The sequence below is a fragment of the Dama dama genome, chromosome 17 (assembly GCF_033118175.1).
Source record: "Dama dama isolate Ldn47 chromosome 17, ASM3311817v1, whole genome shotgun sequence".
Taxonomy (NCBI): Eukaryota; Metazoa; Chordata; class Mammalia; order Artiodactyla; family Cervidae; genus Dama; species Dama dama.
In genome coordinates, this window is record NC_083697.1 from 35,382,910 (window position 1) to 35,410,244 (window position 27,335).

The 27,335-nt window shown below is 38.0% G+C and overlaps 1 protein-coding gene across 4 annotated transcripts in view; it reads left to right on the plus strand.

Moving 5' to 3' along the window:
* Positions 1-27,335, plus strand: part of UNC5C (unc-5 netrin receptor C) — a 406,962-nt gene that overhangs the window by 220,295 nt on the left and 159,332 nt on the right. For all 4 annotated transcript variants that reach the window (XM_061164372.1, XM_061164373.1, XM_061164370.1 and 1 more), the window contains one exon: positions 1,612-1,833. In XM_061164372.1, coding sequence (XP_061020355.1) covers positions 1,612-1,833 — 222 coding nt within the window. The remainder of the gene's footprint in view (positions 1-1,611; positions 1,834-27,335) is intronic.

A 27,335-nucleotide genomic window follows, 5' to 3' on the forward strand; every position in this document is an offset into this window, starting at 1 on the left:
GATTTCAATTTTATTCTTCCTGTAGTCTCAGGACTTCTCCAACTATACAGCACTCCTTTAGAAGACAATGGGCTGCTTTTCTGGGCGCCTGATGACCTCAGCTAGTGATCAGAAGTTGTTTTGTGAAGTTTCTGAACTTAAAGATCTTTAATTCATATTTCTAGTATTCTAAGCTCCTTGCATAGTATTCAAGGCTTACCTAAGAGCCAGGTGGCTCAAGTGGAAAAGAATCCACCTGCCGACACAGGAGACATGGGTTTGATCCCTGGATCAGGAGGATCCCCTGAAGAAGGAAATGGCAACCCACTCTAGTATTCTTGCCTGGATAATCCCATGGACAGAGGAGCCTGGCTACAGTCTATGGGGTCACAAAGAGTGGTGCACAACTTAGGGACTGAATACACACACACACACACACACACACAAGAGCCCTGTACTTTTCAAATAAATTTTTCTTATGAAGTTGCTCTTGGTTTTGTCAGCTCTCAAGGGTAACACTGTGTAGTGGGAGGGGTGGTGCTATGTTGGGAAGATCACAGTTTGTGAGGGAAACAAACCTGGGCTTTGATCCCAGTTCTGCTATTTATTACCTGTGTTCTCAGGGCAAGATAATTATCACCCTAGATATTGTGTTTTGCCATGTGTAAAAATAAGAATAATCATCTAAATCCTTAGTTAAACAACTAGTCACTAGACCTAACATATTGCTTGTTTAATAGCAGGCACTCAAATTACTTAATTAGATGATTTATGAATCATTACTGTTATCAAACCAGGTTTGTTTTGCCCAATATACAGCAAGCCAAAATGCAGAGCTGCCTAGGTTTTCAAGAAAGAGAGCAACTAAGTAAGGATATCAAGGAGCAAGTCTCAGAACCACCTCTCCAAAAGGCAAGGGTTCAGAGTATTTATGCATGCATGCTAAGTTGCTTCAGTTGTGTCCAACTCTTTGCGACCCTATGGACTGTAGCCCACCAGGCTCTTCTGTTCTTGGGATTTCCCAGGCACTAATACTGGAGCAGGTTGTCATGCCCTTCTCCAGGGGATCTTTCTGACCCAGGGATCAAACCTTTGTCCCCAGCATCTCCTGCATTGGCAGGCAGGCGCCATCTAGAGGTAGCTATGAAATAAAGAATAAAGAAGCAGGGTTGTCTAAGGCAAGGGGAGCCTGGGGAGCTTGGGGAAAGGGGACTGGAAAAAGGTGCAGTTAATTGTTCTACACAGGTGTAACTCAGCTCAGGCCTCTGTTTATTCAAAAATGAAGGCACTTAGCAGGATCTGAGGGTGGAGTTTTCAGCCCTTAGATGTCAAAATGTCATCCAGTGGACACTCGCACATGCCCAGTTGAAAGGGTCAGTGTTCCTATACTGTTCAACTCAAGCTAGACACAGCTGATTTCAAGTTCCTAGAAAGTGATTCCTAAACATCTTATTGTTTAGGTGTGATGCCTCTTGAGGTACATGCAAGTGTTCTGTATACCTTGATTAATGAAGGCAGGTGAAATGGATATGACTAATGATTACCCACAGTTTTATTATTTTTGAATGAATAGCAAGTGAAAGGCAAATAGCTACAAAGTTCTAAATATTTTTCACTTTCTTGTTTTACCAGATGACGACTTTTTTCATGAACTCCCAGAAACCTTTCCATCTGACCCACCTGAACCTCTGCCACACTTCCTTATTGAGCCTGAAGAAGCTTATATTGTGAAGAACAAGCCTGTGAACCTGTATTGTAAAGCCAGCCCTGCCACCCAGATCTACTTCAAGTGCAATAGTGAATGGGTTCATCAGAAGGACCACATGGTAGACGAGAGAGTAGATGAAACTTCTGGTGAGTTTTCCATTGCATTTGCACTGCTGTTTAGGATTCACTTACTACTTTGATGTGTTGTCAATTATTGAAATTGAAAGTACAGCGATTATCCTTTGGTAAAAAATTTTAAGGCAGTTTGGTTAAGATTTGGTGATATCATTCCCTGTATTGCAAAGTAAAATGTGATGAGTAAATCTTGACTTGATTCCTGTTGAACCCTTTAGAATTAACGCATGGTTTATACTTAAGAGGACTTCCTTGATGGCCCAGATGGTAAAGAATCTGCCTGCAATGCGGGAGCCTTGGGTTCGATCCCTGGTTTGGGACAATATCCTGGAGACTGGAATGGCTCCCCACTTCAGTATTCTGGCCTGGAGAATTCCATAGACAGAGGAACCTGTGGCCTATAGTCCATGGGCTCACAAAGAGTCAGACACAACTGAGTGACTTTCACTTTTACTTTATACTTAAGAAGATAAATAATGAGAGTGAATAGACTGAATTATGGTAAATAAATACCTTAGTGGAAGATGGCTTTGAATTTCACTTGTGTTATCAAGTCTGGTGTCAGGCCTAAATATCCTGGGATTGAGGAATGTTTTCAATTAAGGATAAATTGTGCTTGTTTACCAGCCCACTCCGGTATTCTTGCCTAGAGAATCCCGTGGACAGAGGAGGCTCGTGGTCCATGGGGTCACACAGAGTCGGACGCGACTGAAGCGACTTAGCAGCAGCAGCAGCAGCAGTACTTGTTTACATGATTGTCAAGTAATTCCCATGCATAGTTTCCCCTTATATATTTTTAAACAATTTGTAGACATTGTAGATTCAAACTATTTGTATCTTTAACTTACATCTGAAGATGAATCCTAATTACCTAACTCTTCGCTGAAGTTAAATTCAGGGTGATTGAGAAAAGTTATATTGTGTGTTCCACAAAGAAAAGTGGTAGATCTTGATTATAGTATATTTGCTTCTCACATTGTTAAAATCCTGACTTTATTGCTTTGTAAATATCGTTCTTAATAGCAAAATACTAAAACCAAAGAGAGGATGGAGTAGATCTTAATAAACTGTAGGATTTACATTGGCTATAAAGGGAACTTTCTTGATAGAAATTTCTTATTCCACAATAGGTAACTTAAGAGAGTTGTGGAAACCCCTAGAGTTATTTCAAACTAGAAAATATGTATATTTCTGCAGTGGTTCAAGAGTTTTTACTCTCCAGCAGGAAAAATAACAATCTGAATTTTCACATCCCTTCCAGATTTGTGATTTTTTTTTTAATAATAATAAGACATACATTTTAATAATTAAGACTTTGTTGATCAATATTTCCAAACTAAATTGTGACAAATAAGATGAGTGGAAGCATTTAAATATCTTCGTTTTCTTTCATAAATATCTCTATGTAACAAAATGAATACATGTTTTCAAACTTCAATTGTAATTAATTCGTATTTGTATCCAAAGGTTGGTTAATGAGGGGCGAGCAGTGACCAGCATTTGAAGGAAATCTTTGTTCAGTGTCTCTAACAACTAAGAGATATTAGGTGATTGAACATAGACCGTGAGAAGCCTGAGAAGAGGCATCTTTGAAAAAAGAAAAAGCTTGTGAGACATATACTTATATAACACAAGTGGTCTTAGAAAATTAGGTGGCAGCTCCACATAATTGTCAGTTTGTGAGTCAGTATGCTCACTGCATGCAAGCTGATCACTGTAGAAATAACTGGGTATCCAGCTATATGGTCTCTTCCTTCAGGGAATTGGTCTATTACACCTCTTGGTCTAATTACTCAGTAAATAGCTCCACCAGATGTCTTCAAAATCTCAAGTGAATTGAGTTTTATTTGTTTCAGCCCATTTATTTGTAAAGATTTCAAACACACACATTTTAATAGTAAGAGGAAAAAGAAATAAAATCACAAAACTAAAATGAGAGTCATAAACATACTTAGGCTTGTCTTTACTAGATTAATGAATATGCTTTTATAGGAAGATTATAAATAAAAACAAAATTGCTCTGATACTGAATAAGTCTAGCAGCCTAATGCTCTCTTGGTTGTGTGTGTTTATGTGTATTTTTTTTAAAAGACAGTTCCTTTTCTTTCTTTTTTTTTATGCTTGTAGGACAGTTCCTTTTCATAAAGCATTATATTTTTACCTCCACAGAAAATTAATTAATATTGCCTATAACAATGATTAAAAATACATCTTAAAGCAACTGTAAATGAAAATATATGATATGTTTTCATTCAAATTCAGGATGGGTTAGATTAGAGCCGAGGAAAGATTTGGCAGCCTTAATACTTGCATATTCATATTTGGAATGGAATGCTTTTTTGTTGTTTTTCCTTTTCATCCAAAACTATACAGGATAGCTAGCATCCAGGAGAATGCATTACCTTTAAATATAGGAAAAGAGAGAGATACCAAAGATACTAGTATCTTTTGATATTGTTCTTAACATAATTCTTGTGTGCATGTTCAGTCATGTCCTGCTGTCTGTGACCGCGTGGACTGTAGCTCTCCAAGTTCACCTGTCCATGGGATTTCCAAGGCAAGAATACTGGAGTGGGTTGCCATTTCCTCTTTCAGAGGATCTTCCCCATTCAGGGATCAAGCCCAAGTCTCTTCCTTCTCCTGCTTGGTAGGTGAATTCTTTACCACTGACCACCTTCCCCCCCCCACCCCGCCCGCGGTCATTTGATGTTGTTCTTAACAGACTAGCCAATGCAATTAGATAAGATAAATAACTAAATAGTTGAAAACGATCATTTGGACAAATATGATTTTGTAGATCTGGAAAACTTATGCAGTTTCAAAGGAAAAAAAATGAAAACCATTAAGAAAATATAGAGAAGTGGCTGATAAAGGATATACATAACCCATCAACTTTTCTAAGTACAGTCAGTTCAAATTATATTAAACTAAAATATATCATTTACAATAACAATGTAAAAATGTAGATACAAAACTATCAAAAACTTGGAGAATTTTAGAAAGAGATTAAAATCTACTCAGAGACCAAAAAAAAAAAAAAATACAATGACCTGAATAAGTGGAAAGACATGTCTTGTTCCTAGATAAAAAGACAATCGTTTTAAATGTTTGCTATTTATAAATGAATATTGTAAAGTAATTAGCCTCCAACTAATAAAAATAATTGGGAAAAAAATTAATGAATCCATAAAGTCATCAGCATTGTGTGAAAAATAATTTGTGAAAATAGCTTTAAAAATTCTGAAATAGTGGCACAATAAAGAGATATCAGCTCTTTTTAACTGTGTAATAAGGCTAAAGAAGTTTGATAAGACACACACGCAGAGAATAAGACACACAGATTAATGGACCCAAAATAGAAATCAGGAAATAAACATCTAAGGCATTTTATACTGTGATGGTGATAATTTCTAAATGCACAAGGTAGGCAGTTGGAAGAGTAAAATATAAATAAGTAAGTAAATAAAGTTTGAGTTCTAGCTCATTCTTTAGAATAAAATAAATTCTAGATGTTAGGGTTAACATCATCATCATTGTTGTCATTGTAGTCATCACCATCATCACTAGGAGAAAATTCTGGTAATTTATTTATTGGTTGTTTGGTTTCAGTGGTGATCAAAGCTTTTCTAATGAAGACAAAATCCAGAGGCCTTATAAGAAAGCATTATTTTAGAAAAAATTAAACATTATTAAATTTACATAAAGCAAGAAAACCACAAAAACCAAGGGAGAGATATATACTAATCAAAGGGTTAATTTAATTAATATACTACTAGCTCTTAAAATATTTTTAAGGAAATGATATGTATCCCAATGAAATATTGCCGAGTTTAAAGATGGAGTTATAGGAAAGGAAATGTAAGTGGTAAATGCACATATAAGAAAATGTTGTCAAAATCAGAACAGTTGTTAGTGTACAGTGTTGATAAAGGAGTGGGATAGGGATATTTCATACTTTGTTGATGAGGTTGCAAATTGACATAATCTTTTGGAAGACCAATTTGAAAATATCTGTCAACATCTAAATGTATATACCTTTTTACTCAGTAACTACAAATTTAGAAACTGTCTAAAAATAAAATTCCTGATGAGCACAAAGACTTGTGTGCAAGGTTGCCCATTGCACCCTTGTTGAAGTTAGTATATCAAGGGCAGTTCATCTCTAGGATGGAAACTGCACTGCTTTGTAAAACAATGAGATTTGTACACATGTGAAGTGGTAGAAAATTCTATCAGATAAAATTTGAAGTGAAAACCAAAATACACAACACTGCATGCAATATATGTCTTTATTATGTAAAAAGAGGATGCACATGTATTTGTCTATGCATTAGGATTTTCTGAAGAAACGTACAAGCAGTTGACAGCTCAGAATTTGGGGCAGTAAGAGTTGTTTTTTTTAATTGTTTGATTTTCATTCAATCCTCTGAATGTATTATCTTCATGATAGATAATGAAATCTGAATTTTAAAGGCCCAAACTGCTTTATTGCAGCTCTTTGCCTGTTATCATAAATCTGTAACCTATACACTACAGGGAGTAGAGAGATTTGTAGGCCTTCTTATATTAGAGCTCTTTGTTTACCATCTCTTTGCTCTTTCAGAACATTGTGAATGAAATTGAATTGCTTGGTTCAAACTTTGGGGGTTTTCCTCTGAAGTTAGTTTCATCTGCAACTTTGGTGCCCAGCTCTTTATTTAATACAGTTTGAGTATTATTTTGTTATGGGCCTTAGTGATTATTAATATCAAGAAATGTTAGATTACATTGTCTTGAAATATATTAGATATCGGAGAAATTTTCTGGGCATTTTAAAAATCAAACTGATTCTCAGATGGCAAGACAGAGAGAAGTCATTGCAAACAAGTTTTTTGGTAGGTATCTCCTTCTTAGAATGACTTCCCTGGTAGCTCAGTGGTAAAGAACCTGCCTGCCAAGGCAGGAGACGTGGGTTTGGTCTCTGGGTCGGGCAGATACCCTGGAGAAGGAAATGGAAACCCACTCCACTATTCTTGCCTAGAGAATCCCATGGACAGAGAAGCCTGATGGGCTCCAGTCCATGGGGTTGCAAAAGAATTGGACACTCCTTAGAGACTCAACAACAGCAAAAACTCCCTTAGAATAATGATACCTGAAATCCAATACATTGGAAATCAGATGTATTCAGTAAGATCTCCATCAGAGGTACATTTTTTTTTTCTTTTTTCATTTATTTTTATTAGTTGGAGGCTAATTACTTTACAATATTGTAGTGGGTTTTGTCATACATTGACATGAATCAGCCATGGATTTACATGTATTCCCCATCCCGATCCCCCCTCCCAGAGGTACATTTTAATTGAAAAACTACAAAATAATAAAACAAAAAAAAAGCAAAAGTTTCTCTCCAACTAACAAAATTCTTTCTTTTAAATTATGAAGACATCAAATATGCTGAATTGCTCTGAAATAGTAAGTAAATGGTTATATTTATTCACTGAGCAAAGCTATTCCATAGATAATAAAATGCACTGATTAAAGATCATTCATTACTGTTATTGTTTACTTTTCCATCGTTTAAATCACATTTTCATTTCTTGCAAATATGTTATATGAGAAACAGAAAAGTGAAAAGCAGCATATATTAGGTGATTTAGAAATTTTGAATGTTGAGAAGCTCTTGATAATATAGTAATAAGCATCTGTGTTCCTTCAGGATTCCAAAGAAATCTTGATCTGCTCAAAATTTTATGGCTACATTTTTATGAAAAGCTCAGGCTTGTCTGATTGGTTTTCATTTACTTGAAACCTTTTCTACCCTTGTTTCCGTGGTGCCTAAGATTCACCATTGGAAAGTAAACATTTCCCCTCTATGAAAAAGCAAGGGAGTTTAGAAACCTAAGCCTTAGGTTCTCCCTTTTCATCTATAATTATTCTCTCATTAGCAGAATGTTATCAATAGGACCAACATGACAGCAATGCAAAGAATTTCAAGCTTTCTACTGAATGCCATGAATTATGTCATTTAGTCATCACAGCAATCTTATGATATAACCTTGGGATTCTCCTTTTGCATATGAGAAAACTGAGGCTCAGCAGGATAAAGAAACCAGTTTGCCCAGTTGCATAGCTAAGAGGTGACAGTCAAGATATGAGCTCAGGTCTCTCTAATTCCAAAGGTTTTGCTCTTGGCCTGTACTCAGTGTCTGCCTGAACACTTCTGCAACTTTGTACACAGAACTAAGTTAAACAAAAAAGATCCATGTAAAACAATTATCCATTTTCTCAGGAAAGAAAATCTGGTTCTCAATGTCAGCTAAACATTTATCTTTGATGCTTTTCATCTCCCTTCTTGTCTTGTGTCAAGTTTTTTATATGTGGCCCTTTGTGGTTCTTTAGTAATCAAGATGGTGCTTAGGATTTGATTATTTTTATTTGTGAAGGTATTTAACATTTGACCAAATAGCAAAAAATAGAAAGAATTTCAGTTGGTGAGCAGAAGATGAGCCCTTTTTTTTAACAGGAAAAAAAAAGAAGTTGATGAAACTACATGGACACAAATTTAAGTGAATTACCTTTACTCAAAACAGAGCTTTCAAAAAATATACTGTGCTCACTCAGGTCCTGCAAGAGTGGCACAGCTGCCGAATTCTTTCTCCTTTTTTATTCTTATTTTAGTTACCTCTTTTTTGCATTCCATCAGCAAAAACAGAAATCGCAACTTCACCCCTTACTCCAGCAGCCAAAGTGGTCATTAAAAAACAGTTAACTCCTCCTCAGAATTCTCCCCAAAACATCCTTCTGTTTTTAATTCTTGCTGCTACTCCCCTAGTAGAGTCTTTACTTAAATACCTCTTAGATTATTTAAATAGCCTCCTACACCTTCTTGGTGTCAGCCTTTTTCCTCAGCAATCCATTCTCTAGCTAGTTATAGGCCTAAAGAATAGAGCCAATGTTTATATCATTTCATTTTTGTAAATGTATGTCTTTCCTTTGTCCATGGACAAAGCGTATCCTCCTTGCTCATGTATTCAAAAGCGTTAGTACAGTCTGTTCCTAATCAAACTTTATAGCCTTATTTTAATAGTTTCTCCCCCACCACATGCCCTGTATACTAGGGCAGTTTGTTTTTTCCTCTTAAACTGTGTTCAGTAAACCACTAGTGTCTTGTAAGTGCTATTTGAGAAAAAGAAAACAAAAAATAAACAAAAGGCTCTGCGGTCAAATAATTTAGGAAGCACTGCAATAATTATATTCCCCTTTTGGAGAAAATATAAAGAATATTTGCATGTAGAAGTCCCAGTAAAGCTCTGAAGTCGAAAAACATTTTTTAACCTCATATTATTTGGTAGCTTAACTCTTTTTCTCAGAATCTCTGTTAAAATATCATGAAAAGGAACTTCCCCGGTGGTCCAGTGGTTAAGAATCCGCCTTGCAATGCAGGGGATGTGGGTTCAATCCCTGGTGGGGGAACTGAGATCCCACAGGCCACAGAGCAACTAAGCTGGTGCTTCAACTGAGCCTACACCTCACAACTAGAGAGGCTGTGTGCCACAAGGAAAGCTCCTGCATGACTCAATTAAGACCTGACATAGCAAACTAAACTAAATCAATAAATATTTTTTAAAATATCAGAGAACTTAACGTCAGACTAGGACATGATTTCGAAAATGCAACTCATACATTTTCAAAGGGAAATTATGTAGACTTCGTTTATAATTTTATTAAATCAGTCCAAACACTCTACATTTTTATGCCTTAGGATCATAGAAGCTTTATTTCAGTGAGAGTAAATTCAGTGAATTACTGGCATGCTTCTCATTAAGTCATATTAAAGTGAATGTAGTCAGATATCTGTTATCATGACTTAACGGTCCTACTTATATGGAACTTTAGGAAATAAATCTGGTCACTTCCTGGCCTACTCCTAATTTTGGATATTTGAAATGGACAGTTACCACTTTTCCTTCCCCAAATTCTCTGTCCTCTTCAGTCTAAACATTATGAGCTGAAGAGTAAGCTCCATGAATTCAGGGATTATGTCTATCTTTTTTGCTATTCTAGTTCCATGCTTAACTTGTTGTTAGGTACTTAGTAGGTGCTCAAAAACTATGTGTTGTGTGAAACAGTGTTTCCTTATACCGTACTTTGGGCTTCCCAGGGGCACTGCTGCTGCTGCTGCTAAGTCGCATCAGTCGTGTCCAACTCTGCGCGACCCCGTAGACGGCAGCCCACCAGGCTCCCCCATCCCTGGGACTCTCCAGGCAAGAACACTGGAGTGGGTTCCAGGTGGCACTCGTGGTTAAGAACTCACCTGCCAATGCTGGAGTCCTAACGGGTGCGGGTTAGATCCCTGGGTCAGAAAGATCCCCTGGAGGGGAGATGGCAACCCACTCCAGTGTTCTTGCCTGGAGAATCCCATGGACAGAGAGCTGGAGGGCTACAGCCCATGGGGTTGCAAAGAGTCAGAAACAACTGAAGTGACTTACATATATGGTACTTTCCCCCATTCCACCTCTCTTAAAATCCTACTCATTCTTAAAGAAGTATCTCTAAAGTGATATCATAGGTGAGTATTTCTATAAAACCCCAAGTCATAGCATACACATGTCCACACTTCACTTATTTGTGCTTCCATTTTCATTATGCTCATAAATGTAAATGTATACTAGGGTAAACCATATAAAGTTATCAATATTCATTTAGAGGTACAAAATAGTTTCTTATAATTTAATATCATATATTATTTATGATATATTTATATACTCACATAAATATGAATATGTATATATATATATATATATATACTCTGTTTTTTCAGCTGGATTAGAACAGTACAGTAGGGCCTGTTTTGTAAAACTTTGTCTTTTATAAAGTTTATAATACATGGCATTAACACAGAGGATGACAAATAAAAGCTTGTTCTGTGGGATTGTAGCCATTCATCTTACTAAATTTGGATAACTGAAATGTAGTGAGACATACTGATGATGTTTTTATTTGGAATACTTCATGAATAGACAATCTGAGAAATGCATAAAGCATAATCTTCTGTAAGAGTAGTGTGATTACTCTTATATATGTAGTATGACTTTATATATGTAGTGTGATTACTCATACATGTAGTGTGACTATTCTTATATATAATGTGACTTTACATATTAAATACGCACATCAAATCGATTGTTATTCTCTGTACAAAATAATTATTCTAAACTTAGTTCTCATATGCTGGGAAAGATTGAAGGCAGGAGGAGAAGAGGATGATAGAGGATGCGATGGTTGGTTTGCTGGCATCACTGACTCAGTGGACATGAGTTTGAGCAAGCTTTGGGAGTTGGTGATGAACAGGGAAGCCTGGGGTGCTGCAGTCCATGGGGTCGCAGAACCAGACACAACTGAGTGACTGAACTGACTAAACTGAGTTCTCATTAGTAGAGTGAATATTTTCTAAAGGAAGTTAGGTGGACTTCGTTTACATTTTGGTAAATGATGCATGAAATTTGGAAGCCCTGTTTGAATACTGCCTTTATAGGCAGAAATACTGCCTTTATAAGAATAGAGCTTTTAAATTTGTAATATGTTTGTATATCAATGAAGGTAAATGATTCTGAAATATAAATCAATTGTTTTTTATTTGATTTCCTTCTCAGAGGTCCTTCTCTCAATACTGGAAACTAACAATTTTCCTTTCTGGTATGAGACCAGCCCCAAAGTAAAAATAGAAAATTGGCAAGAATCCATGTAGTACATTGAGGCTTTTCCACTGAGTCAATCTGATAACTTGGCAAGAAAGTACTCACCAGTTAGTGCTAACAGAATACTAATTGTCCCCAAATATATACTTTCTCTTATTCTTCTTTTGTTAGTGCTCACAATTGATTTATCTTAATTTCACATTGACATTGTCTTTAAACAACTGGACTCATGTTGCCAACATAATCCCAGCTGCACTTACAAAAGTTGGTTGATCAGAGTTCCAGAACTTGGATTGTAGTTGCTTTCATTTTGTTCTAGCGTGAAAATGGTCTTGGCTGAGTGATTTGGGCTCTCACTGTATATGAACCTGGCTTTTGTTTCCATTCTTTTCCTAACTTACAAACAGAAGTGAATACTTGAAAAATTTGGGGCTACATGTTTAGATTCCTTTGTTTCTAATGTCATTGTCATGAAGTTTTTATTGTTGTTGTGTGTTTTATAACTCTAGTATTTGCAAATATCAGTATTATAGATTCTTCACATACTGCAAAATGTCCTGACTACACCATATTTATAGAACTATATAATTTTAATTTAGCTTTATCCCATGGGGAAGATTTTTCACATTTGAGTTACGTACTGTATAGAAAAAAGTAACACCAGTATTTTTTAAAACAGATACAGCCCAGAACATGATTACAAAGGAAAAGCATAAACACATCACACCTTTCAATGCAGTTTTAGCTAGCTGTGTTTCACTAGAAGAAAACAGAAATTTTCTAAAATTATATGCAGTGAGAGTTTTAATGTAATGAATACAAAGGAATTCTCCCCTGCCAATTAATACTTAGGGCAAGGTTACTTGTAATGCATTACTCCTTTTTCTTGCTGCAACTAAGATGAAAGCATTGATTAATATAGTGTAATCAAGAATATGCATATAAGTAGATATATAAGAACAAACATATGCATATGTGTCTGAGTGTGTTTGTGTATATGCCTTTGTAAATTTGAGAAGATTGAATGCTACCCACCCCTAGGCTCACATAGAAACTGCAATAAGAAACTAGAGTCCAAGGACCATTCTTCACTAGATTACTTGCAACTCAAACAGGGCATTTCAGGTAGCAATTCTGCCGTGTGCCCAGCAACCATATATATGCCATAGCTTAGAGTTTTAATATGCCCACTTCAAAGTCAGAATAGCACAAGTGTTAAAACCCATAATGTATTTTTAATCTAACCTTTGGCTAATATATGTGAAGGTTTTAAAAAGTTTCTTGTCCCTTACTTTAATGGGAAGGAACATAACTAACAAGAATCCTGGGTTGTAATATGAAATGGATTTATTATCTTAGGAAAGTTTAAGAAACAATTTCAGCTTAAAAAGAGGGTTAGTTTCCTAAATAGCATGGCTTTCTCTCAAAATTTAGCTGTCTTTGTTTGGTATCTCTACCTATTGTGCTAAACATAAATAAATATGGTTCATAATTATGCAATAACTACCCAGGTTGTTGTCCTTATTCTGTGATGTCACAAATTGTTACCTGTTCTATTTGAGGCTCTGAATCTATCACTAAATCTTCCTATCTGATATTCTCCCAATAATTGGCTCAAAATTTTCTTTCTCCTCACCCCAAATCTTTGGGTCATTTTAAAAAACAGAATAGAGATTTTTTTTAGTTTAAAATGCTACAATAACAGTGAATAGTGTGTGCATGCTCACTCACTCAGTTATATCCTATGGACTGTACCCCACCAGGCTCCTCTGTGCATGGGATTCTCCAAGCAAGAATACTAGAGTGGGTTGCCACTTCCTTCTCCTGGGGATCTTCCAGACCCAGGGATCGAACCCAAGTGTTTTAGGACTCTTGCATTGCAGGCAGATTCTTTACCACTGAGCTGCCAATTACCTAATGCTAAAACTTGAGGAGAGAGGCCTTCACTTGCTATGGAGTCTTTATAGACTTCTTACCCAAATACCATCAATCCAGAGTCATCTCTTAGCTAGAGATTTTCAGAGCCCCCTTGGGGATACCTGTTGAAATAACTACTCTTGCCAACTCCTCTGAAAAGTACTATTTGGTTATACAAAACCAGCATGTATAACATGAGAACTACAATTAGCAAAATATTAGAATCTGGCAAAAAATGCAAGCATAGCACACAGAAGTATAATATCTAGCAGTGAAAAACAGTTAAGATTAGGGAAGTCTTGGACTCATTCCTAATTTCATTGAGAGTTCAATCTGATTTTAAAAATCTGTTTTGAAAGAAATCTCCAAGAAAGTGAAAGCAAGAGCAACAAGGACCTATTAGGGCATTTGGCTGTCAACTCGGGCTGCATTTGACAATCACCAGTGGGGGATTTTGGAAAATACCTATGTCCTGGCCTCACCCCCAGAGAGAATGGTTTAATTGGAAACAGGACATAGCCTTTTCTTTGTTTGCTTGTTTTAAGCTCACTAGGAATGCTAATGTACAACCAGGCTTGAAAACCGGACATGATAAAACACCCTTGTGAAAATGTAGCATAGAGGAGGTACATAGACTTTCTATTCGAAAACCATGACCCAGATACGTGGTGCTGTAACTAGAGATAAAACTAAGACCTGATGTGCTGGAAGAGATCACAGTCTAGAGAGGAGAAAATAGAAGAGGGTAAAGAGAGAGTGAAAAAAGATGTGCTTTACCATTTGCTTAGGTTCTCCTTTCATTTTGAGAATAAATTCATGAAACCCCTTGATAGTTCCCTGGTATAGAGTTACATGGTAGAGAGCCCCTGCTTTCTTCAATATCCTTTTGCCTGTCTCTGCCTATTAAACTTCTCAGGCTGAGAGATAGCAGCCTCCTGAGGGAAGAGGGGGAACTCTAGGGCTTGAGTGAATTAAAATTTAGCTGGAAAAACCCAGGGGAATGGTCTGTACAAGGCAATTCCAGGAATGGCAGGGAATGAATGACATGTCTCTTTTTATAGCTACAGCCTTGATGATCCCAGACAATGATGCCCTCTGTATGAAATGATGTTAGTGACTAAAAGCCTACCTCCCCACACCCATTCCATGGGGCATTTGTGAAACCAGAAAAACACCGCATGGCAGACAGCTTTTCCTCACCTTTTTGCTCCATCAAATTCTTGAGTCAACGCTTGAATGTAGAGACAGAGAGTGAATGCCCTTAGTCATTGTATTAGTTTCCTAGGGCTGCCACGATAAATTAGTATGAAATTCATAGCTTGAGACAATAGAAATGTGAAAGTGTTAGTCTCTCAGACCTGTCATGTCCGACTCTTTCGACCCCGTGGACTGTAGCCCACCAGGCTATCATCTGTCATGGGATTCTCCAGGCAAGAATACTGGAGTGGGTAGCCATTCCCTTCTCCAGGGAATCTTCCAGACCCAAGGGCTGAACCCAGGTCTCCTGCATCGCAGACAGATTCTTTACCGTCTGAGCCCCCAGGAAAGCTCAGAAATGTATTCTTTTACACTTTTGGAAACTAGGAGTCCGAAATCAGGCAAAGCCATACTCCCTCTGGGGACTCTAGAGGAAAATCTGTTCCTTGTCTCTTCCAATTCCTGCTGGGGGCCTTGGCATTCCTGGGGTTGTGGCCCCATTGTTTAATCTCTGCCTCTGTCTTCACATCACTTTCTCTTTGTCTTCTCTGTATGTCTCTTATAAAGGCATTTAAAACTAGATTTAGGGCCCACCTGGATAATTTGTGGTATCAAAATTCTTAATTTAGTTATATCTGCGAATACCCTCTTACCAAATAAAGTAACATTCACTTGTTCTGGGGATTCATATGTGGACATAAGTTTGTTAGGGGCCACCATTTACTATAGTCACTAAACATCTGTCAAGAAAAAATCACTTTATGTGACAGTTCCAAAGAGCAGCAGACCTTAAAAGACAGCACACCAAGGAAATATATAGATGGCAAGTAAGCATGTGAAAAGATGCTCCATGTCGTATGTCATCAGGGAAATGCAAATTGAAACAATGAGATGCCACTATGAATCTATTCAAATGGCCAAAATTCAGAACACTGCAACACCAATGCTGGCAAAAATGTCGAACAACATGCACTCTTATTTATTTATGGTTGGAAAGTAAAATGGTACAGCCACTTGGAAGGCAATTTAGCAGTTGTTTTACAAAACAAAGCATACTCTTACCATATGACATAGCCATCGCATTCCTTGGTATTTACCTAAAGGAGTTGAAAACTTATGTCCACAAAAAACATGGATGTTCATAGCAACTTTATTCATAATTGCCAAGACTTGGAAGCAATCCAGATGTCCTTCAGTAGGTGAATGGATAAATAAACTTTAGTCCATCCAGACAATAGAATATTATTCAGTGTTAAAAAAAAAATAAGCTTTCATGTCATGAGAAGATATGGAGGAATTTTAAATGCATATTGCTAAGCGAAAGAAATCAATCTAGGGACTTCCTTGGTGGTCCAATGGCTAAGACTAAATGCTCCCAGTGAAGGGGAAAGTGAAAGTGAAGTCTCTCAGTTTGGCCAACTCTGTGACCCCATGGACTGTAGCCTGCCCTACTCCTCTGTCCATGGGATTTTCCAGGCAAGAATACTGTAGTGGGTTACCATTTCCTTCTCCAGGGGATCTTCCCAACCCAGGGACTGAACCCAGGTCTCCCGCAATGCAGGCAGACTCCTTACCATCTGAGCCACCGGGGAAGGGGGCCCAGGTTCAATCCCTGGTCCGGGAGCTAGATCTCACATGCCACTGCTAAGAGTTTGCATGCTGCAACTAAAGATCTCTCATGCTTCTGCGAAGATCAGAGATTCAGAGTGCCACAACTAAGACCTAGAGCAGACCAATAAATACATTTTTTAATTAAAATTAAATAAAGAAGTTAATCTCAAAATGTTTCATGTAAGATGTCAACTATTTAACATTGGGAAAAAGGAAAACCATGGAGACAGTGGGGCTTCCCAGGTGGTGCCTCGTGGTAAAGAACTCACCTGCCAAAGCAGGTTAGATGTAAGAGATGGGGGTTCAATCCATCAGGAAGGTCCCCTGGAGGAGGGCACGGCAACCCACCCCAGCATTCTTGTCTGGAGAATGCTATGGATTGAGAAGCCTGGCGGGCCGCAGTCCATAGCATTGCACAGAGTTGGACATGACTGAAGCAACTTAGCACACACATGGAGACAGTAGAAAAAAATAGTGGTTGTCAGGGGAGGGAAGGATGAATAGGTGGAGCACAGGATTTTTAGGTCAGTGGAACTACTCTGTATCACACTATAACAATGAATACATATTCACACATTTGTCCAAATCCATGGAATATACAACTGTGGACTTTGGGTGATGGTATGTCAATGTAGGCTCATCAGTTGTAAAAAAACAAAGATGTACTACTCAGGTGAGGAGTGTTATAACAGGGAAGGCCATGCATGTGTGGGAGCAGGACGTATATGAGAAATTTCTGTACCTTTCTTTCAATTTTGCAGGGAACCTAAAACTGCTCTATAAAGTTTTATTAAAATTTTATTAAATCTCATGACCAAAAAAGGCCAGGATAGTGGAGACATGAGTGGGGGGCGGGGGGGGGGGGGGGGCTGAAAGAGAAGGCACTTTCCTGGCTGTCTTCCCTCGTTTAGTCAGTGTTTCTAAGTCAACTCTACATGTAACTGGCAATGAAAGCATTTCCTCATGTTCTTTACCAGCTTTCTGAAGCTTCCCCCAATCTGCTCCGCTGTGTTGTGGGCCAGATGCAGGGAAAGAGATGCACAACCAGGCTCCTGCATCTTCACTTTCCTTGTGCCTAGCATCCTTGCCAGCCTCTGTGCTCTGACAGTCGGCCTGTCTCACGGAGACCTAAAAATTCTCACAGCCATGTTTCTCATGAAAGTTCTTTCCCCTTAGAGTTGCCAAAACTAAACCGAAATAGCCAACTCAACCAAAAAGTTGCACTTGATAATCTTCTACACACACACACACACACACACACACACACACACACACACACACTTTTGCTTGGCCCAGCAACACAATGGGAATGTAAACACGTTGTTAATGCAGTCGCTCTCACTTGGCTTCCCAGATGGCTTAAGTTCAATAGATTTTTCCCCCTGATTTCCTCAGCTTCTCCTAGCAAGTGCTAAACAGCCATTATGCCTTTTCCTGCACATTGAGATTCATCTGCAGCTACTAAACTGCTTCCAAAGTGCTTCAATTTTGCATGAGTGCTTAGCTGGGGACTGGGAGACATTACCCAGGGCTGAAGGCCCAGATCATTAGAAAGAGCATGTAAATCCTCTGAACCAGAAATAAAAAGTGCAGAGATTTCCTTTGTGAAGTCCCAACTGCAGCTTTATGTAAAACATGAACCTTTGGCAAGATTTTTTGTGTGTTTCCTTTTACATTCTCAATTTTAATTTCGCCTTTTTTTTTTTTTTTTTTTTACTTTGGCATATGTGTTCTCATTTTTTTAAACACAGATTTACTTCATAGTCAAGAGCATGTGCTGTCATTATTTCTCTTCTTAGGATACCAGAGCCCTCTTCACTTTTAATAATGATGGAACTTCAAAGTATTGCTAAGGGATCACCCACATGATAGATTTTTTAAAACAAACATGAAACCAGCTTTGAGGGAATGGGTTGAGATTTATGAGATATGTGCTGGGGACATCAATCTATATTATTTAAGTATAGATGTAGGAAGTGTACAAATACTGGGTTATGGAGAGGGGTTAGGGTAAGACTCAAAAGGGAATTAAGAAAAGATTAATGAGAAAGAGGTGATTGTGTTCCTCTCACTTTTCAATAGGTGCAGCCCCTATATATTATTACCCAAAGGTCTTATTTGTGTTTTTCAAGGTGAACATATTTTTATCTCTACTTGATCTATGTGCCCATCTCTGCTGTCCTCCCTGCCTGATTGTCAGACCATCTCACCATAAATTAGAAGCGAGCATGTGGTCAGCTGGAGCAGTGCCTATGAGAGGGCGGCAGAGTGGGATTGGGATGCTGAGAGCCCTGCAGTCTGCCTGCTGTGGGGCTGGGCCCCTGACCTAAGCCTGTGGAGCTGGGACAGAAGCATTTGTGATGGGAAGGTTCACTCTCCACCCTCATTCGGTATATCTTTTGCAGTAGAATTTTGTGAACATTTATGAGAACATTTTACTTTTTTGTCAGTATATCCATTCAAGAGTAATAAACCAGGCTCCTTTTACATGACTGCTCTGTAACTATTTCTCTTTTTCCATAACAGCTCAGTCTATCTTGCTTTCAAGATTCTGATGAGATACATTTATGATGAGATACAGCAGATCACTATTTATCGCTAAACATATTTCCAAGGACATTTATTAACCACTGATTTATTCAGTGATATATTTGCCATTGGAATCTGACAAAAATGTGACTAAATGGGCTTATAATAGTGTATGAAGTAAGTGCATTCCAACTTGGGAGTAAAAAGAAAGTACTAGATGGATGATATGCATGTAAATAAACATAGCGCTGTAAGGTGCATATGTATACTGTCTATATAACATACACACTTTATGCTGAAGCCCACTTTTGTTTGTCAGCATGTTGTATGTATCCTTTAGACTGAATGGTCCAGTCCATTAATTTAATTTTACTAAAAACATGGCTAATCATGAAAATGTTATCATCTTTATTAGTGTTATCATCACAAAATATTGTTTATTGTGATTCCACACCTATGTCACTGAACTGCACGTGTTAAATAGCCAACATTCCTGTTCTCCCACAGAGATTGTTTATCCACTAGCGTATGTGGCCTTTGAAGGGAATACATTTATAAGAGAAAGGAAAAAGAACAAAACTTTGCCTGGAGATATGAACAGACACATGATTGAAGCTGTTTGTTCAGTTGGCAGTATTATACAGTTACATAAATATCTCAGGGAATTGAGGCTTGTGGTGGGAAGCAGTTATGTTTCCTTCTTTCCTTTTCTTTGTGGGGATAGTGCAGAATGGACATGAAGACATTACAAATTATACACAGCATTCAGAATCAGGCATTATTTTTACATTATTTCAAGTTTTAGTTTCCCTATCTCTTGTGAAAACATCAAAATAAGATGTTGGACTGTAAAAAAATTGTAACAGTCACTAAATATTATAACCTAGATTTTCACATCAGTATCAACATTTTTTTAGAAATGGTACTTTGGAAAACTGCGAGCATACCATTTGAAAAAATTTTTGTTACATAAGAAGCAAATTATACTCTTTTATAGCATTTGGGGCATAATATTAAAATCACATTCAGGTATTTGAGAAAAAATTAACAGAAATTCTTCTCTATGTATACAAGAGTTCAGTTCAGTTCGGTTGCTCATTCATGACCGACTCTTTGTGACCCCGTGAACCGCAGCACGCCAGGCTTCCCTGTCCATCACCAACTACCAGAGTCCACCCAAACCCATGACCATTGAGTCGGTGATACCATCCAACCATCTCATCCTCTGTTGTCCCCTTCTCCTCCTGCACTCAATCTTTCCCAGCATCAGGGTCTTTTCAAATGAGTCAGCTCTTTGTATAAGGTGGCCAAAGTATTGGAGTTTCAGCTTCAACATCAGTCCTACCAATGAACACCCAGGACTGATCTCCTTTAGGATGGACTGGTTAGATCTCCTTGCAGTCCAGGGGACTCTCAAGAGTCTTCTCCAGCATTAATTAGTTAATAGTTAATTAATTCATAGTTACTTAGTTAATAATTAATTAATAGTTTAAAAGCATTAATTCTTCTGCGCTCAGCTTTCTTTATAGTCCACCTCTCACATCCATACATGACCACTGGAAAAACCATAGCCTTGACCAGATGGACACTGTTGACAAAGTGATGTCTCTGCTTTTTTAACATGCTGTCTAGGTTGGTCATAACTTTCCTTCCAAGGAGGAAGTGTCTTTAACTTCATTGCTGAAATCACCATATGCAATGATTTTGGAGCCCAGAAAAATAATATCAGCCACTGTTTCCCCATCTATCTGCTATGGAGTGATGGGACTGGATGCCATGATCTTAGTTTTCTGAATGTTGAGCTTTAAGCCAACTTTTTCACTCTCCTCTTTCACTGTCATCAAGAGGCTCTTTAGTTCTTCTTCACTTTCTGCCATAAGGGTGATGTCATCTGCATATCTCAGGTTATTGATATTTCTCCCAGTAATCTTGATTCCAGCTTGTGCTTCATCCAGTCCAGCGTTTCTCATGATGTACTCTGCATGTAAGTTAAATAAGTAGGGTGACAATATACAGCCTTGACATACTCCTTTTCCTATTTGGAACCAGTCTGTTATTCCATATCCAGTTCTGACTGTTGCTTCCTGACCTGTATACAGGTTTCTCAAGAGGCAGGTCAGGTGGTCTGGTATGCCCATCTCTTTCAGAATTTTCCACAGTTTATTGTGATCCACACAAAGGCTTTGGCATAGTCAATAAAGCAGAAATAGATGTTTTTCTGGAACTCATTTGCTTTTTTCGATGATCCAGCAGATCTTGGCAATTTGATCTCTGGTTCCTCTACCTTTTCTAAAACAAGTTTGAGCATCTGGAAGTTCACGGTTCATGTATTGCTGTAGCCTGGCTTGGAGAATTTTGGGGATTACTTTACTAGCGTGTGAGATGAGTGCAATTGTGTGGTAGTTTGAGCATACTTTGGCATTGGCTTTCTTTGGGATTGGGATGAAAACTGACCTTTTCCAGTCCTGTGGCCACGGCAGAGTTTTCCAAATTTGCTTGCATATTGAGTGCAGCACTTTCACAGCATCATCTTTTAGGATTTGAGATAGCTCAACTGGAATTCCATCACCTCCACTAGCTTTGCTTGTTGGGATGCTTCCTAAGACCCATTTGACTTCACATTCCAAGATGTCTGGCTCTAGGTGAGTGATCACACCATTACGATTATCTGGGTCATGAAGATCTTTTTTGTACAGTTCTTTGTATTCCTGCCACCTCTTCTTAACATCTTCTACTTCTATTAGGTCCATACCATTTCTGTCCTTTATTGAGCCCATCTTTGCATGAAATGTTCCCTTGGTATCTCTAACTTTCTTGAAGAAAATGGTTTCTAAGGCAAACAATTCAATATCACAGTAATCCAAGTCTATGCCCCAACCAGTAATGCTGAAGAAGCTGAAGTTGAACGGTTCTATGAACACCTTCTAGAACTAACACCCAAAAAAGATGTCCTTTTCATTATAGGGGACTGGAATGCAAAAGCAGGAAGTCAAGAAATACCTGGAGTAACAGGCAAATTTGGCCTAGGAGTAAAAAATGAAGCAAGGCAAAGGCTAGTACAGTTTTGCCAAGAGAAGACACTGGTCATAGCAAACACCCTCTTCCAACAACACAAGAGACGACTCTACACATGGATATCACCAGATGGTCAATATGGAAATCAGATTGATTATATTCTTTGCAGCCAAAGATGGAGTAACTATACACAGTCAGCAAAAACAAGACCGGGAGCTGACTGTGGCTCAGATCATGAACTCCTTATTGCCAAATTCAGACCTAAAGAAAGTAGGGGAAACTACTAGATCATTCAGGTATGACCTAATCAAATCCCTTATGATTATAAGTGGAGGTGAGAAATAGATTCAAGGGATTAGATCTGATAGACAGAGTTCCTGAAGAACTATGGACAGAGGTTTGTGACATTTTACAGGAGACAGTGACCAAGACCATCCCCAAGAAAAAGAAATGCAATGGTTATCTGAGGAGACCTTATAAATAGCTGTGAAAATGAGAGAAGCAAAAGGCAAAGGAGAAAAGGAAAGATATACCCATTTGAATGCAGAGTTCCAAAGAATAGCAAGGAGAGATAAGAAACCCTTCCTTAGTGATGATAAGCCAAGAAATGTGACAATGAAAGTGAGGTCGCTCAGTCCTGTCTGATTCTTTGTGACCCCATGGACTGTCACCCTGCTTATTTAACTTATATGCAGAGTACATCATGAGAACGATGGACTGAATGAAGCACAAGCTGGAATCAAGATTGCCAGGAGAAATATCAATAACCTCAGATATGCAGATGACATCACCCTTATGGCAGAAAGCGAAGAAGAACTAAAGAGCCTCTTGATAAAAGTGAAAGAGGAAAGTTAAAAAGTTATCTTAAAGCTCAACATTCAGAAAACTAAGATCATGGCGTCTGGTCCCATCGCTTCATGGCAAATTGATGGAGAAACAGTGGAAACAGTGAGAGACTATTTTTCTGGGCTCCAAAATCACTGCAAATGGTGACTGCAGCCATGAAATTAAAAGATACTTGCTCCTTGGAAGAAAAGTTATGACCAGCCTCGACAACATATTAAAAAGTAGAGACATTGCTTTGCCAACAAGGGTCCGTCTGGTCAAGGCTATGGTTTTTCCAGTGGTCATGTATGGATGTGAGAGTTGGACTGTGAAGAAAGCTGAGCGCCGAAGAGTTGATGCTTTTGACCTGTGGTGTTGGAGAAGACTCTTGAGAGTCCCTTGGACTGCAAGGAGATCCAACCAGTCACTCCTAAAGAAATCAGTCCAAATATTCATTGGTAGGACTGATGCAGAAGCTGAAAATCCAGTACTTTGGTCACCTGATGCAAAGAGCTGACTCATTTGAAAAGACCCTGATGCTGGGAAAGGTTGAAGGCAGGAGGAGAAGAGGTTGACAGAGGATGAGACTCAACGGACATGCGTTTGAGTAAACTCTGAGAGTTGGTGATGGACAGGGAGGCCTGGCGTGCTGCAGTCCATGGTATAGCAAAGAGTCAGACACAACTGAGCGACTGAACTGGACTGTAGCCTACCAGGCTCCTCCGTCCGTGGGATTTTCAAGGCAACAGTGCTGGAGTGGGTTGCCATTTCCTTCTCCAGGGGATCTTCCCAACCCAGGAATCAAACCCAGGATGATAGCCAAGCAATGGCTAAAAATCAGGTCTTCTTCCTTTTGGTCTAGTATTCTATATTTTCTACATTTAGCTCTTTCTGTCAATAAAGTCTTTAATACCATAGAAAACAACGATCCAAATTTCATTTGACTTGATAACTGTAAGTATTCAATATTACTGTTGATTCTTAAAAATTTCTTAAAAAGTTAAAGAAAACTTTCTTTAAAATTCAATTTCTTGTTTTCCTGTTGAAGGAGCTTATCGGTTATATTGTAGAAGGACATGTAATACTCATTTCCTATTCTCTCCTTCCTGGGCACAGAGGAGTACTACAGGTCCTGCATTCTCGCCATGCAACTTGGCCTGGTGAATCTTCTCGTCCATGGGCTATGAGTGAGTTATGTGAACTTCCAAGCCAAGCCTTTTAAGAGCAGGTGTGAGCTCTCTGTGCCCTCTTCTCCTTACTTGGGGACCCTAGCCATGGCTGAAAAGATGTAGGTGCCAATAGATGCAGCCTGGATTACTAAGAAAGCTGAGATAAAATAGCTGCCTTGCAGACTTCTGTGATGGAAAATAGATTTTAATTTTGTAAAGCCTCTGAAATAAGAGACCTTGTTTAGTGTACAGCATGACATAAACTATTTAGCTTCTAAAATTATGTTAGGCTAGTCTTGTATCAAGGGCTTACTCTGCTAAGAGTTTTACATGTATCACCTTATATAATCATTAAAATAACCCACTGAGTCGGGAATTTTAATTCACACTTTCTTGTTGAGGAAAGTGTTATTTAGTGAGGTAGAGGGGTTTTCTGAAAGTCCTACATTTGGTCACTGGAGGAGCTAGAATTTGAACCAAGTACTTCACCAAACATCATACCCTCAATTAAGTTAATTGCCAAGGATTAATTAAACTCTTAAGTTTTTACTGGCCTATCTGTAGCAGTATTGTCCTCTGGAATTCTATGTTTGATAAACCTTTGGTTTATAAAAGGTTTGAATCAAAAACTAAGTCTGTGCAACTTAGAATCAGCAGAAGATCAAAGAGACATTCTCTATAGAAAAAAAAAAGGAAAAAATTTAAAGTGCTTTATGCTTGTTTTCATTACTGTATTAAATCATCCTTCCTTTGGAATAGCAAAAGAAATATTTGAGGCAAGGATCTCAGTATATATAAAAATATTTTGGAAATATCAGAACAGTTATTTCTCAGTTAGAATTAAAAAGTTAAAATTTAAAATTGGTGTTTCAGCCCAAGTTGAATACATACTGCTAGCTTGGAAATATGAAATGCTAGTATTTTTCACCTCTACTTAGGATTTCACAAGTTAAATTTTTTCCTTATTTTTATAAGTTGATTCCTTCTCACATACTGGATTTTTTTTTTTTTTTTTTCTTTTTTAAGGATAAGCAAAAGGGATCCCATTGGTACATGCATGTGTTCTCGGTCGTTTCAGTCATGTTAGACTCTTTGTGATCCCATGGACTATAACCCGCCAGGCTTCTCTGTTCATGGAATTCTCCAGGCAAGAATACCAGAGTGGATTGCCATGCCCTCCTCCAGGGGATCTTCCCGACCCAGGGAACGAACCCACATCTCCTGCAGTGGATTGTGGATTCTTTACCCACTGAGCCACCTGGGAAGCTCATCTCATTGGTACTTGATCTGTATTTACTCAGCTCTTACTGGAGACTCAACAACTTTGGAGGCTCTAAAAAGCATTACAGTCACTCCACTTTTGTTCCCCATTGTTAGTGCAATTACCAAAGGACATTCAAAACTTAAATCAAAGTTGTGTCTGAGTGTGTCTTTCTGGCTAGGATAGGAGGTACAACTGCCACCATGATGGAAAGTTCCTTTCCTCTAAGATATAAGGAGACACAATCACATATCTTTTAAATAAGTATATTGTAGTGTCCTAGGGGAAATATTCTCTCATTAATTCAACAAATATTTATTGCATACCTACAATGTGTGCCAAGGATTATTCTAGACCATAGCAACATCAGATAGCAAACAAAAATTTCTACCCTGATGGAACTCACATCCCAACTGGAAAGTGAAGAAAGACTCTAGAAGATGTAATTAAGTTCATCAATTTTAAGTCTTCTCTAAATAGTGAATGGTTGCTCAGTGTCCTTGTTTCACCTGGTGGTAGGATAGGGATGTAAGTGATACCTAATGGGTGAGCTATGCGAGTTCCTTGGTTACAGAAACCAGTAGACTCTTCACTTACCCATCAGGGTAGCTCCACTCTATCTGTGCTCTGATATAATAGGGACCTTGGGGGTGAGTAAAGTCCTAGGTGACTGGGCTGAAGGACAGGGAACTTAAAGGCCAATCACTGGAACTTGTTCCTGCTGTTCAAATTCCATTTCTAAATAATCATAGCCACATCTACATTGTCCTGGATAGTTGACGTCCCCACCCAGACTGAACTCTTCCAACTCTGTTGAAAATTTCCCAAACCAGCCATGTCTTTCTCATCTGGGTTTGTAACTAACACAATTTCCAGTTAGGGTGTTCTTCCCCTCTCTTAAGACTATGTTAGTACTTAGTACTAAGTTAGTACTTAGAACTAGTATGTTAGTACTTCCAGTGATAATTTTGTTAATAAAACATAGTTTTATTCTCAGCTGTTATGTTTTATAGTTTAAAAGAATTTTATCAATTTCAAGAACTTTTGTAGCTATTATTCCATTTCTTTTCTCACAACCCAATGAAACAAATAAATTCTTAACTTCATTTTACAAGTTAGGAAACCAAGGCTTGATGAATTTAAGATTTTCCAAATGTCAAATAGTACATACAGAGCAGGAATTTATTCTCCTAACTAAATAAATCACTAAGTGGCTGTATATTAGACAAGTATTTAAAAAAATGTCTTAAAGGGCTTCCCAGATGGCACTAGTTGTAAAGAACCTGCCTGCCAATTCAGAAGACTTGAGGTACAAGTTCGATCACTGGGTTGGGAAGATCCCCTGGAGGAGGAAAATGGCAGCCCACTCCAGGATTCTTGCCTGGAAAATTGCATGGACAGAGGAGCTACAGTTCACGGAGTCACAAAGAATCAACACACAACTGAAGTGACTTAGCACAGACAAGTATTTGTCTAACCCTTCAGTTGTAATAATAATTGTCTTGCTTGAGTTGAATTTTTCCAAAAAAGTGAGCATTTTTAATTTGATTTTAAAGTTTTTTTTAAGAAAATAAATGGACTGCTTTTAAAATAAATAAGTAACTGTCCCCAGTAACCTACATGTGAACTATTATAAGTGGTGATCACTCCAGAGGTGATAGCACTTAATTCTTGTCTCTAAATCATGTGGGATAAGAAAACAAATGAAAGCCTGATGGTAGGACTGATTATTATTCTGAATATATGTGCCTGATTTTTATTGTCAGGCTGTTTTCAGAGGGTCACCAAGAATATTGCTTTTAACACATGATTAATGACTTCATGTAAGATCATAGAACTGAAAACAAATTTTGTAATGATAATTAAAATTAAAATTATGAAAATTCAATTTAAGTAAATCAGATTAGTTTTCTTTATTAGTAAAGCCATATTAATCTCTCTAAAGCAGATGTCATTTTTAAAATGTCATTCACCACTGCAGAATTTTCACAAGCTCCTTCTCCATAAAACAGTCTTCTCTAGTTGCCATACATGGCTCTCCAGGAATCTCTCTTCTGGTCTTATTTCTTTACTTAATTCATGCTAAGTATTCTGCACTGTGGTCTCCGTGTTTTTCCTTCTCTGCCCTTTGGCTTCTTGCTGTTCTCTCCTCTCCAAGTATCTTTGATTCATCTCTAAATTTTTAAACTCAAACCATGCTTCAACATTAAATTCAAATATTCTATTCCCCAGGTTTCCCCTGATTTCTCCTTCTAAAACTATTTCACTGTAGCTTTCTTTATTGGGTTTTTGGAATTTTCCAAACAATGGATT